The 14014-nt window shown below is 44.3% G+C and overlaps 1 protein-coding gene across 1 annotated transcript in view; it reads left to right on the forward strand.

The window, feature by feature from the left end:
* LOC137420310 (uncharacterized) overlaps positions 1 to 13812 on the forward strand; it is a 77170-nt gene extending 63358 nt beyond the window's left edge. Inside the window, exons 3-5 of the mRNA XM_078766806.1 lie at positions 7413 to 7553; positions 7668 to 8054; positions 13706 to 13812. Of these exons, the coding sequence (XP_078622932.1) occupies positions 7413 to 7553; positions 7668 to 8054; positions 13706 to 13812 (635 nt within the window). The remainder of the gene's footprint in view (positions 1 to 7412; positions 7554 to 7667; positions 8055 to 13705) is intronic.
* Positions 13813 to 14014: the final 202 nt, after the last annotated feature.

Genomic DNA, 14014 nt, shown 5'->3' on the forward strand with positions numbered 1-14014 from the left:
CCGCCAAACCATTTGGCACCAAAAGGAAACACATTTGTGAAAGAGCGAGAACCCTGCTTCCGGAACAATTGATGTCAGGAGTGAGAATCAAATATGGGACGCTATCGGCGGTGCCCCAAAAATTGTAAGGAGCGTCGGGTGAAATTGTACTTCAAAGAATTATACAGCTACGTCAAGCCAAGGTGACCAGGACCTGGTGGTCTAATTTGAGGAGGAAATGGAGAATATAATCTCCCAGGAAGCTGCATATCAATGTAACATTGTGGGAGATGGACCAGGAGGGCTGCAGTAGAGGTGTCAAAAGCGATCAGGATCCAACCCTCTCCTCCCCTCTATAACCTCCCCCCCCCCTACCCCTAACCAGCCCCTAACCAGCCCCTGGAAAAGGCAGCGCTAATAGCATGGAATAGTGTCCGGCAGTGACCAGGTGATGTTGTTGATTAGTCAACTAATGGCACAGATGACGATGAAAATTGAGGAGGGACAAGGTGGCTGTCATAAGGCATGACATGCATGTGGGGCAGGTAGAGGAAAAGCCTGATATGATGGCTATGGGAATGAGATAGCCGCAACACTCGAGGCAGTATGGGGAAAGTTGAGTCATACCAACATAATCATGAGACTTTAAACAAACAAACAAACAAATAAATATTTGGGGTGGGAACCCACCCCCCCCCTCCCTTCCCTCCCCCAAACCCGTGTACCACTGCAGACCTAAATTTTTCGAATGCCTTGAACAAACATTGGTACAACCCAGATGATGAAGGTTGTGGAGAAGTTTCATTAATACAGTATAATGTGTGTACTTTCAGAGGAAAAAGGAAATTCCTATTTTGGGAGGTCTAACCTGTATCCACTTTGACCCTGGTAAGCCCCCTGATACCCAGATTTGTTTTTAATGCCGTGAACAAACTTCACTCACAACATAACAAATATAATTTGTGCCAAGTTTGGTCACAATTCGTTCAGCGGTTTCGGAGAAGAAGTTGCAAGTGTTTACGGACTGACAGACGGACGACGCACCATCGCATAAGCTCCCATGAACTTCGTTCCAGGTGAGATAAAATGAAATGGAATGGATAAAGGCAAAGTCGAATGATTATAGACAAGCAAGAGGGCAAAGAATGTTAAGGAGGAGATCATGAAATGTGTAGAAACAATGTGTAACTGTAAAGATCGGGATAACGCGTGGCAGGTGCAGGTGGAGAGGATATGACCGATCAAAGCGAACCACGACGAGGTGAAACTGTGTAAGCTGGAGCGAATGCATGATGTGGAAGGGTGCGTGCCGAATTTGGGTGGAATAAATAAATAAAATTTTCATTTTTATTTTTATTTTTATACAGAATCGAGGCTCGTGTAAGGGCAAACACATTGAACATGAAAACATGAACAGACACATAAAACATACAATGAAGGGAGCGGGAGACAAAAGGGAGGGGGAATCACACAAGCACAACAACAGTAGAGAACAAGGACGTCGGTAGATCTGTGGAATGGGAAGTTCTGGGGAAGAGGGATGACTACATGGTATAAAGCAAATAAACACGACTCCGCATTTCACTACTAGGAATTTCAGGAAAGACGTTGGGAATTAAAAGAGGTGGATTTGGGGAGTTTTAACGGGGATTGAAAGAATCAAAGTTTTGGATGGGGGACGACAAGAGATGGTGGTGAACACCTGTTTTAAAGCCCTGGAGGGAGGAGAGGGATTGAAGCGAGTGTGGGAGTTTTTTCCAGAAGTGGGGAAAAAGAGGAATTAAAGAGTGAAGGTGAGCAGAGAGTCTTGATTTTGGCAGTTTCACCAGAAGAGCGTTTCTGGCACATCTTGTGCATTCTGCAGGAATAGTTGGGGGATAGAGCAGGGGGAGCTAGGCCGGAGATGAGTCGGTAGAAGACAGAAAGACCACCATCCTGCCTGCAGTGAGAGAGAGAAAGGCCCTCAGAATCAGCTTCATCACGGGAGATTCCAATGATTTGGTATCAACCACGTGAAGCCGAGGTAGGTGTGAGGCAGGAGCACCGGCCCAGTGGGGAGAGCGGTATTCCATTGAGCTGCTGATGAAAGCTTTGTATGTGGCGAGGAGCTCAGAAGTGCCCAGAAAGGACATCGCACGATGCAGGATGCCCAGTCGTGGCTGCCTTTTGATCCGGGCTTCCTTGAAGTGCTGAGCCTGAGTGTAACGGAGTGTGTGCCACAAGCGCGCAGAGTAGAGTGTATGAGCGAGCGAGGGTCGGGGTCATTAGGGTGGTTCAAAAATGCATAAAAATCACTTTTTTATCTGGATTTTGATGCTCTATTGGATTATTGTTAGAAATGGTGTAAATCATTCACCCAAAAAATATTTTGCATCTGAGTCATCTATAAACTCATACACACTCAACATAAAAATTTGTCATTTTGGTCAATTTTAATGACTTACAAAGACTTTAGAAATATTTTTTTCCGAAATAATGTCATTGATGGTACATACCCCTGTGAAGTGCTCATGGTCGAAACATGAGTCAGACATGTATGAACATGTTTCAAACATGTTTCAAGCATTGTCAAACATGTTTCGACCATGATGATTTCACACTGACAGGCGCAAGCGCATGCAAAAAGTCATGAACCACAAAATGGCTTAGTACAATAGTGCATGTACTTTTTCCACCTAGGTTGCGATTGGATTGTTCTCATTTAGCCAAATTTGGTGAAAAACGCTATATTTCAATTGAAGTGTGTGTGAGTTTCTAGATGGAATTGAGCGAAAATATTTGGTGGGTGAATGTTTTAGACCATTTCTAACAATAATCCAGTAGAGCATCAAAATCGGAGAGATCGATGTTTTTTGGACCACCCTAGGGGTCATGCACCAGCTCAGATGGGGGTAACCGTTACCTTGACTGAGGGGAGGGCTGAGGTTACCAAGCGGGAAATATTTTAAATGCAAGTATGTTCTGGTCCTGTGCGCGGGAGATTAAAAAGAACAGGTGTGTAATCCGTACAGGACCAAGGGAGGTCACATTTCAAAGCACTTCATGTCACTGTGTGTTAACAGTTCGTGTCAGGCAAAACGCCCGTGTGCAGATTGAAAAATATTTTCCCAAGGAATGGTGTGCGGCTGAGTGTGCGCGGCATAAATGGCAAATTCAGCTGCGGGATCTCTGCAGGATGGCTCATATGTTGTGTGTAAACTATCATGGAGTGATCCATGTTTGTGAATGGAGTGAGATTGATTGTGGAGTTTGAATTGTGTGATCGTGTGTTTAAATGGTGTGCGAGAGATCGTGAGATGGCCGGTGTGTGTAAGTTGTGTGCGCTGGTCCGTGAGGCGATTTGGGGATGTACCGGATGTACTAGATGTACCACGGTGCGAGAGTAGGCGTGGTGATAGTTACGGAGCTGTGCGTATGAGCAGTGGATGTGGAGAACACGTCGGGGTTCCTGAAGGAAATCCGCCGAATGACAGTGCGAAAATTCAAATGAATGGGCAGGTTACGGTTGTACCACCTAATTCTTCCACTAGTCGGTGGGCCGATTTCCATAAGACCCTTAAAATGCAGTTTTCGTCTGCACCTCTTAGATATTAGGTTTCTGTGTTTTATTTTGTACGTATTTGTATATGAAACTATTTTAGCTAGGGTAACCCTCTGAGAAAGTGTCCATTCTGCTTCAAAATTACATTTCAACGGTGTGACCCCCCCCCCCCCTGAAATCCGACCGATCCGAAACCAACAATTATAAATTGGAACATTGTTTTTCCTATGTATATACATCTTTTCGATCATTTGAAGCGCGTTTCTCAGTTACTCTGACGTGCTGAGTGCAGATACAATGACCACAGACTGTTAAACCTTTTTAGGTTGGGCCCATCTGTGAAATCCAAGATGGCCACAACCGATTATGATGAAACATTTTAATTCTCACATGTTCTAATCGAGATAAGGTACATACGTGTATGAACTATCGTTTTGTATGTTTCCAGACATGAGGATGCAATGCCCACATTATTTCTTTGGTAAACTACACATAATTGTTGGTAAATGTCAAGTGTATGTCGAACAGGGCTGCAGCAAATTCGAAAAAAATTACTTTTTCTTTCATTTAGAAAGCAAGTAACCTTAATATGACACCAAACGCATGTATTCATGTTTTAGTTTGCTAAGAATTATTTGAAGCAGATATGAATCAGAAACGACCAATGAACACAATATAGATATTGTTTTTTTAGCATGGTGGATATATATTATTCACCATATTCTACAGCTAGTGTTAAGATTTCAAGTACTAATATATGTTTACAGTAATTATATAATATTTATCATATACTTCCAGATCTGAAACAGTGATTCGTCGACGTTGAGGAACCACGATGCCACCGGTGAAATGGAACCAGTGCGTCTGTCATGGGTACAGTGAAACTCCAGGCAAGGAAGTCACGTTCACAACAGCTTTGTGGGGTAAATTGTGCGATGCCGCGAAACGTCGGAAAGACCATGTCGACGAAACCCTCAAACAACACATTGACGGAACAGTTCCACTGCCAGTCGAAGCCAGTAGCATCGTGAAACATATCAACTGCTACAAAGTGTACACCCTCGAAAAGAGTGTACGCTTGATGGAAAAGAAGCGTGTAGCTCGTTCACCACTTGAGGATGCATTTGATGAAATCACCGGTTGTTCGCCACAAAAAAGATTTACACGCTCTAAAGTTCAACCCGCTGATCTGGGAAAGTGTATCATATGCCAAGAGCTATACAAACAAGATAAAAAAGACCAACGAAAAAAACACAGGGCCACACCATTCACATTGCTCTCTGCAGTGGAGAAACTCAAAGAGGCAGCAGCCGTACGTAACGACAGTAGTATTGTCAATCATCTTGCAGGAGGGGCACGTGGTGGCACAGATGCCATTGCAGGGGATTTACTGAAGCATGACGTATGCTACCATGATTACACAAATTCTTATGCTCTACGGGTCATTTCAGCAAAGGCTTCTTTACCTAAAGTCTCCAACCACAGTAAAGATGCTTTGCATGACATCATCACTATGATCCAAAAGTCGGTAGTTGATGAGTAAGCAATATGGACCATGGCGACAGTACGCAAATCTAACATGCCATGCACCACCCAACGTTGTGGTTGCCGACACTGTGGTGTGTCATACACACGCCTGTGCATGTGCGACGACCACTGTTGGAATAGAACAAGTGTAATCAATGTTGGGGGCGATGAAGACGACGAGGATAGTGATGTGGAGTGACAGAACATGGACACAATAACAGATTACATACAAATACATTCCAACCATTTATAACGTGCCACGACAACTGTAATTTGAAAAACACAATATATGCATATGGCATCATTTCGAGTGCGAGATGGGTTTAGGCGAGGCCTAGATTTTGTTGACGCATGCTGAGATATACCCATACTCGCACGAGAAATGATGCCATATGCATTTTCTCGCACGAACAACTCCAAAAACTCATATTTAACCACAAATTAGACTTGTGAGCTTATTTGCAAGTCATCCATTCAAAGTAGACCGGTTTGTTTACAATGGCGTAGTAATCGTGTCTCCGCATGTCTGTATCCGAAATAGATTAGAATATATGAGAATTAAGACACTATTGGCATAATCGGTGGCGGCCATCTTGGATTTATCAGTTTGGCCCAACCCAACAAGGTTGAACAGTCTATGGTCTCTGTATCTGTAATCAGCATGTTAGAATAAGTTAGAAACCCACTTCAAGTGATTGTAAAGATGTATACACATGTGAAATACAATGTTCTAATTGAAAGTTGTTAGTTTCGGTTCAAGAGGGGGTGACACGGTTGAAACGTAATTTTGAGGCAGAATGGACACTTTCTCAGAGGGTTTCCCAAGTTAAAATGTTTTCTTATACACATATGTACAAAATAAAACACAGAAACCTAATATCTAAGAGGTGCAGACGAATTTTGTTTTTTTAAGGGATCAGCCCACGGACTACACAAGGGGAGCTTACATTGGATATAACTTTTTGTGCGGAAGCGGATTTAAAGCTGGAACGCCAGAGCAATCGCTGCTGTCTGAACGCACTGATCACGTGAGGAGAAGCTGCCGACCTGTTCATGCAGTGGAAGGATCACCTGCCGAGATCAATTGTGTTGCCAGGTTTGGCGGTCTCAATCGGTGTCAGTAGTTGCTTAACTTCCCATGAGGCCGCGAACCTATCCACGGCATGGCGACTTGCAGGTTCAGAGGTTGGGGAGGGCCCGAGATGTCCCACTCGTGATGCACCCCAAACCGCAAACCCCAAACTCAAAACCCCAAACCCCGCGTCTGCATCAATATTTTCACTCTGTCTGCTGCTTGGGAGTCAAACAAATTAGAAAATCATTCCGAACAGGAGAATCACTGTTTATAATGACATCATAAAGGACACAAATAACAGGCACAAATAACTAAAGTGACGTGTTCGATAGAGTGATGTAATATATACTGTGCAATGCCAGTAAATTCCAGAAATTTTTAAAACTGAATTTTCCAATCTTTATTTTATGTAAATTGAATTAAATACTTGAACACTGTTGAACACAAATCAACTTCGTGTTACTTCCACGAACTTCCAGTTTAGCACGACTTGAGCATGTTAAATAGGGTGGTGTATAAGGGTGAGGTAGAAGACTGTTTCAAAGACTGCTTCAATAGTGCAACATCCGGAAGTTTACTTTTTAACAACCTTTAACTTAATTATTAACAAACCTGGAACGAAGTTCTGGGGACCTTATCTGGTGGCACGTCCATTTGTCTGTCACTCCGGAAACACTTCTCCGCAACCACTGATGGGATTGTGACCAAACTTGGCACAAATAATATTTGTTATGTTGTGACTAAAGTTTGTTCATGGCATTGAAAAAAAAAATCTGCCCCTTTGGGGTTGAACGGGGGCAGGGGGGGGGGGGGGGTTAGGGGCCGCCCTCCAAAATAGGTATTTGCTTTCTTCTCAGAAACTAAACATACAATTCCAATGAAACCACAACATTTTGTTCATGACCCATGAGGTACCAACGTTTGTTCACGGCATTTACAAAATGTTAATGAATGGTGGAGGGGATCAGGGGGGCAAGAGGATAGGTTGCCCCCCAAAATTGTTTTTTTTGTTTGTTTGTTCAAATTCTGTGATTACGTTAGTATGATTGTAAATGGTGCCGTGTCTTCTGGCATCCATTGAAATTGGTTAAAAACGCCATGATATGGTTTAAAATACCTTTAGTCAGTGTAGTATATGGCTGTGTTCTACCAGGTGAGCACACAGGGGTATTGCCCCAATGTTTCTATTTAAATTTAAGAATACATTCATGACGTAACATGTTCTATGAACTCTCAAGATGGTTATCAATCCCATTTCCCTGCAAACGACTGATGCTGATTTGTACACAGGTGATGTCTATCCTTTAAAGGTGGAAGGCAGACAACACAAGAATGATTCATCTGTCACTGAAGATTCAAAATGTGCTTCTGCAAAGGAAGGTTCAGATGATATTCACATGACAAACGGAAGTGCTGCCTGTTTTGCAACTGGTGAGTGGAAATGTAAAAAATGTAAAAAAATAAATAATTTTCGGAAAAGTGTTAAATATTTTGCATTTTGATTTTGACAAAAAAAAAAACATTTTTTTTTGTTTGTTTCTGTAGAACAATCCAGAAGTAATATGGGACAAATAAGGTCCAATCGCAGCATGACAGGGAAGAAGAAGCCTTTTTTGAAGAAAGAATCACAACATCAAGGCGCACTTCCTATAAAATACAAGTGCATGACTGGGCCTCGCAACACGAAGATCAATATTAAATTCAACAAAAACAAAAAGGTTGCAGAAAGACGAATACGTCACAAGTGTAATGTGTGCAGAATGGATTTTGCTTCAACAAGTAACATCAAAATACACATGAGGATCCACACTGGAAAACACCCCCACAAGTGCTCTGTCTGTGATGAAGGTTTCTCTAGTAACAGCCTTTTGAAAACACATATGAAGATCCATACAGGAGAGCGACCTCACAAATGCTCGATGTGTGAAAAAGGTTTCTCTCAAAAAGGCAATTTGAAATCACATATGAGGATCCACACAGGAGAGCAACCTCACAAATGCTCGATATGTGATAAAGGTTTCTCTCAAAAAGGCAATTTGAAATCACACATGAGGATCCATACAGGAGAACGACCTCACAAATGCTCGATATGTGAAAAAGGTTTCTCTCACAAAGGCAATTTGAAATTACATATGAAGGTCCATACAGGAGAACGACCTCACAAATGCTCGATATGTGATAAAGGTTTCTCTTACAAATGCAGTTTGAAATCACACATGAGGATCCATACAGGAGAGCGTCCTCACAAATGCTCGATATGTGATAAAGGTTTCTCTTACAAATGCAGTTTGAAATCACACATGAGGATCCATACAGGAGAACGACCTCACAAATGCTCGATATGTGAAAAAGGTTTCTCTCACAAAGTCAGTTTGAAATTACATATGAAGGTCCATACAGGGGAGTGTCCTCACAATTGCTCTATATGTGATAAAGGTTTCTCTCAAAAAGGCCATTTGAAATCACACATGAGGATCCATACAGGAGAACGCCCTCACAAATGCTCGATATGTGAAAAAGGTTTCTCTCACAAAGGCAGTTTGAAATTACATATGAAGGTCCATACAGGGGAGTGTCCTCACAATTGCTCTATATGTGATAAAGGTTTCTCTCAAAAAGGCCATTTGAAATCACACATGAGGATCCATACAGGAGAACGCCCTCACAAATGCTCGATATGTGAAAAAGGTTTCTCTCAAAAAGTCAATTTGAAAACGCATATGAAGATCCATACATGAGAAATGAAATCTTAAATACCAATATATGACAAATGAGGTTAACAGGATTTCGAAATTGAAGAAACATGAAATTGTACCAGTGATAGTCAGGGCAGCAGCGAATACGAATGATCAAGAAAACCCGAACTGAGTAGGTAATTTTTTTTTTTTTTTTATACAAGATCGCAGCTCGTGTAAGAACTAACATTGATCACAAAAAGACAAACTGACACATAAAACATGATAAAGGGAGCGGGAGACAAGACAGAGCAGGGACATCAGGAGATCTGTGGGAGGGAGAGGGCTTGGGGGTGGGGGGGGGGGCAGGCATGGGAAGGGGTGGCAGAAGAGGTAAAAAAAAAAAACACATGGACACTGCAAGGACTTCCATGAAAGAAGTTGGTATTTCAAAAATGTGGATCTGGGGTGAAATTAGCGGGGGTAGAAAAGATCAAGGTTTTGGATGGTGGAAGATAAAAGATGGTGATGTACAGCCGTTTTAAAGACCTGGAGGGAGGAGTGGGATTGAAGAGAGTGAGGGAGTTTGTTCCAGAGGTGTGAGAAAAGAGGAGTGAAGGTGAGCAGAGATTCTTGGTTTTGGCAGTTTCACCAGAAGAGGGTTGCAGACTGATCTTGTGTGACTGGCAGGAATATTTGGGGGACAGAGCCCAGAGAGAGCTGGGGGGGAGCAAGGCTGGAGAGGAGTCAGTAGAAGACAGAAGCACCACCAACCTGCCTGCGGTGAGTAAGTCAAAGGCCCTCCGAGTTAGCTTCATCGCCGGAGATTTCAATGATTCTGAAAGCTTTGGTTTCAACAGCGTGAAGCCGAGATAGATGTGAGGCAGGAGCACCTGCCCAGAGGGGAGAACACTTCCATTGAGCTGCGGATGAAAGCCTTGTATGTGGTGAGGTGCTCAGGTGTGCCAAGGAAGGACTTCGCATGACGGAGGATGCCCAGTCCGCGACTGGCTTTGGAGGCCAGATTTAAAATGTGGTTTTCCCAGGAAAGATCATGGCAGATAGTGAGACCCAAAAGCTTGAGTGACAGAACTTCTGACAGTGACATAATTATTCAGAAAATGGATGGGAGGGTTGTCCAGTCAGTCCTTTCGGAGAGAGACCGTAAGAGTGTGAGATTTGTCAGGATTGAAAGACATGTTCCACTTGTTTGACCAGTCTGTGATTTTGTCCAGGTCTGCAGAGAGTGAGGAGGCTGGAGACTGCCGATCTAAAGGGATGAGGTATGGAGTGGCAGAGAGTGGAATCAGCAAAGAGATAGAGAGGATTTTCCAGAGAGTCAGAGAGATCATTGATGAAGAGCAGAAAAAGCACAGGGCCAAGAACACTTCCTTGGGGAACTCCAGCCTGAACAGGAAGGGGAGATGAGACAAAACCATTCAGGGCCACACGTTGACTACGACCAGACAGGAAGTCCGCAAGCCATACGTGGAGATTTCCATGGATACCAAAGGAGGAGAGTTTGGTGAGCAGGGCATGGTGCCAGACTGTATTGAAGGCACATGATATGTCGAGGGAGACAGCTCTGATTTCCTCTTTGGCAATAAGGACCTCCATCCATTGATGAGACAGCAGAAGCAGCATGTCCAGAGGAGAATGGTCTGGTCTGAGTCCAAATTGATGATCCGAGATTAAGCCATTGGAGAAGAGGAAGGATTTAATCCCATGACCCATGCGATGATTGATTTGAGTGATGATTGATTCCATGACCTTACTGATTATTGCGAGCAGGCTGATTGGTCTGTAGTTGCAAGGATCTGTTTTTTGCATCTTTTTTGTGTTAAGCTGTAATGTTGGCTGATTTCCAAGCATATGGCAGATGACCTTGAGCAAAAAAGAGGGTGAAGGTAACAGAGAGAGGATGAGATAGAGTGGCAGAGCAGGATTTTAGAACCCATTGGCTGATGCCGTCTGGTCCAGTTGCAGAATCAATCAAGGTTTGACAAAACCTTATCCACCTTGTCAGGAGAGAAAGTCACATAGTCCAGGGGCAGCTGTGTTAGACTGGGAATGGTGGGTACAGAGAGAGATGGGTTCGGGACACAAGATTTTGAGGCATTTGGCATTTTCACATGTGGTGTCAGCTGTGTAGCTGTTTGAGATAAGGGAGGGGATAGAAGGGCAACAAACACCAGAAACAGATTTGACCAGACGCCGCCAGGATTTGGACGAGGGGGACAGGTTTGAGAGGTCACACTTGAGAGTAGAGAGATAATGTTTCCTGGCTATCGTGAGGGTAGACACACTTGTTCTGAGCTTTGTGAAAGGAACTGAGCTTACCTTCAGTTGAATTAGCCTTCCATGAGGTGAAGGCAAGTTGCTTCATGGCAACTGCCTCACCACAAGCTTCAGTGTACCATGGATGGGAGGAAGGGTACGACAACTGAAGATGAGATGCGACAAATCTGTGCATGAGAGAAAGAGCAGTTTACTTTGGAAGAATTCACAGGAAGCATTGATGCAAGAGGCAGTGGAGATGGGAGACCAGTCCAGATGATTGATGGCTGCGTAAATTCCGTGCCAGTCAGCCTGAGCGAAATTCCAGGCTCATCTGCGCTGAGGAGGCTCTTTGAGAATGGCCAGAGAGATGTCCACTTTAACAAGGAAATGATCAGAAGAACCGATTTGAACAGAAGAAGAGCAGCAGACATTTGCAGGGAAGTTAGTCATAACCAAGTCGAGAAGAGAAGATACTCCATTGACTGAGATCCCGATTGGGAAATTGACAGAATGTGTCAGTCCCAGTGAGTTGCAGAAGTCCTTTGCTGAGGTGCCATGGCTGATGTGAGAGGAACCCACACCCACCCAGCTGGCCTGGTGACAGTTGAAGTCACCACATATGAGGAAGAGAGAGTTTGGATGAGTTGATAGAAGTTGGTCCATGTTGTCCAACAGCGAAATGTAAATGGAGACCTCACTGTTTGGAGGATGGTACAGAACACATATGAACAAAAGGTGGGAGCGGAGAGGAAGCCATAGCCAAAGGTACTCCTGGGGGTGGGGTGGAGAGAGGGCAGTGCAAGGAGAGTGAGGAAGAGAGTTTTTGATAAAGACAGCCACCCCACCACCAGGACTAGGCTCAGGTCTATCGTACAGGAGGAGGGAGTGACCAGGAAGAGATATTAAGGAATCGGAGACATCTTGAAGGAGGAAAGTTTCTGTTAAGCAGATCAAGTCTGGATTGTCAGAAGCAACCTGGAGAGATCAATCAGGTTTGAGCGAAGGCCCCAGATGTTTGAGGTCCATACCGTGAAGGAAGAACGACGGGGAGCATAGGGTACAGGACAGGGGAGGTGTAGGGTAAGATGAGGGGTGAGAGCGGGAGGTAGGGGAGCTGTTGATAGTGTGTCGGAGATTGCAGAATGGTGAGGAGAAAGGGAAGGATTAAGAGGACAAATGGTTTGATGGTGATGGGAAGAGGCACAGTGAGGTGTTGTTTGAGGGGGCAGAGCAAATTCAATGGTTGGAGGATGTGGGGGTATGTGATGGAAGGGAGAGGAAGTGGGGAGGCAGCAGCTTTGAGGAGGAGGAGGAGGAGGAGGGGGAGGAGGAGGAGGAGGTGGGAGGGGGTAGAATTCGAGAAAAATCATAGGGGGTGGGGAATTCGAAGGGGAGGTGATGGGGGTGATTTGAAGGGAATGGGTGAGGGGGGAGATTTAGATGTGAGGGGAGAGTTTAGCAGGGGAAGGGTGAGGGGGGGAAATTGAAAGGGAGTGGTGAGGGGAAGTTTTGGACATGAGGGCTGAGGAGGAAGTTTAGAAAGTAGATGATTCATGAAAAACGAACATTTGTAACAAACAGGGTTTATTGTGATTTTCAAGTCAGATATCTGTTTGAAAACGACAGAGGAGTAGTGGAATGAAGGTGAGTTTAGAGAATGTAGAAAGGAATGACTGGAAGAGATTGATTTGTTTTTGGAAATGGAATGATTTAATGAGGAAATTGAAAAAAGCCTTTTAAATAGGAATAAAAACAGCATGTTGTAATAAACCACTGAATAAAATGCTGCAGGGGAACATTTAAACATGTTGTTATGTTTGTGGAGGTGGTGTTATGCTGAGTCAGGTAGATTCAGGTAGTCAGGTATAGGTCAGTGCTCCGGATGTCAGGTAAGAACCATCACCTGTAATAAGTTCCGTTTAGCTGAATGTCAGAGTAACGTGTATTTTCGTCCCTGTCACAAGGGGGCAGGGCATGTTAACGAGCTTAGGGCGTAAGAATAAATTATCGCCGTAAGTCTTACCCGAAGGGGTGTTGCAAAACATTTTACCTTTTTTTCCCCAAAGGCACGCTTCCTTTGATGCACATTTGATGCACAACCGTAACGGGTTCTCAGGGGGGAAAAAAGGTAAAATGTTTTGCAACACCCCTTATGTGATCTATTCTTTGGCTTTTTTTGCACTGCACCGTAAACACTAGTGAGAAAGGCCCGTAAATTGCACTAAGTAACAACAATAAAACCAACCAGAAGCCAGATCTGAACACTGCCGATGGACACCACTATCTACATAGCTCGGATAGGCCGAGGACACGCTCCGGGGACTCGTGATTGGCCATGGCGGGGCAAAAAGCTACCCGCTGATTGAGGGAAGGAAGGCCGAGGATGAAGCCATGCGCCGATTGGCAAAGGCCACCGAGGATGTCAGAGTCGAGCAAGAACAAGATTGGTGGAGAAGCGCTGATTACGTCATGACCCCGACGCTAAAGGAACTTGAGGACTGACATTTCTGTCTTCTTGCCCTCCGCTCTTACCCTGGACTATTGCTCTCTGACCCTCCTATATTGTGCTGTTCTTGCTCTCGTCTAGTTCCCTTGTTCTTCTCCCTCGCATATTTGTTTTTGGACCAGCCGTGTTCAGCCACCACCGGGAGACGTGGAGAGTTTTGTCGTTGGTGACGATGCGTGGCTGGACAGCATACAGCATGACAAGACCCCATGCGAGTGCTGCAATGTGAATGGGTGCAGCGAGGCCTGTTTCCTGCCAACATGCGCGTATTGCATGCACCAGACATCGGTCCCTCCAGAGCCTTGGATTCCTGACGATGAACGCCCCCCTCCCCCCGAGCTGATCAGAGCTAAGTGTACGATAGACACACAACCTATTTTTTTTTCCAGTTATTTTATTCCCCATTTGTCTGTGTTATCAGTCTGGTGTGA

Source organism: Myxine glutinosa, chromosome 1, assembly GCF_964187855.1.
Source record: "Myxine glutinosa chromosome 1, kmMyxGlut1.1, whole genome shotgun sequence".
NCBI classification, from domain to species: Eukaryota; Metazoa; Chordata; class Myxini; order Myxiniformes; family Myxinidae; genus Myxine; species Myxine glutinosa.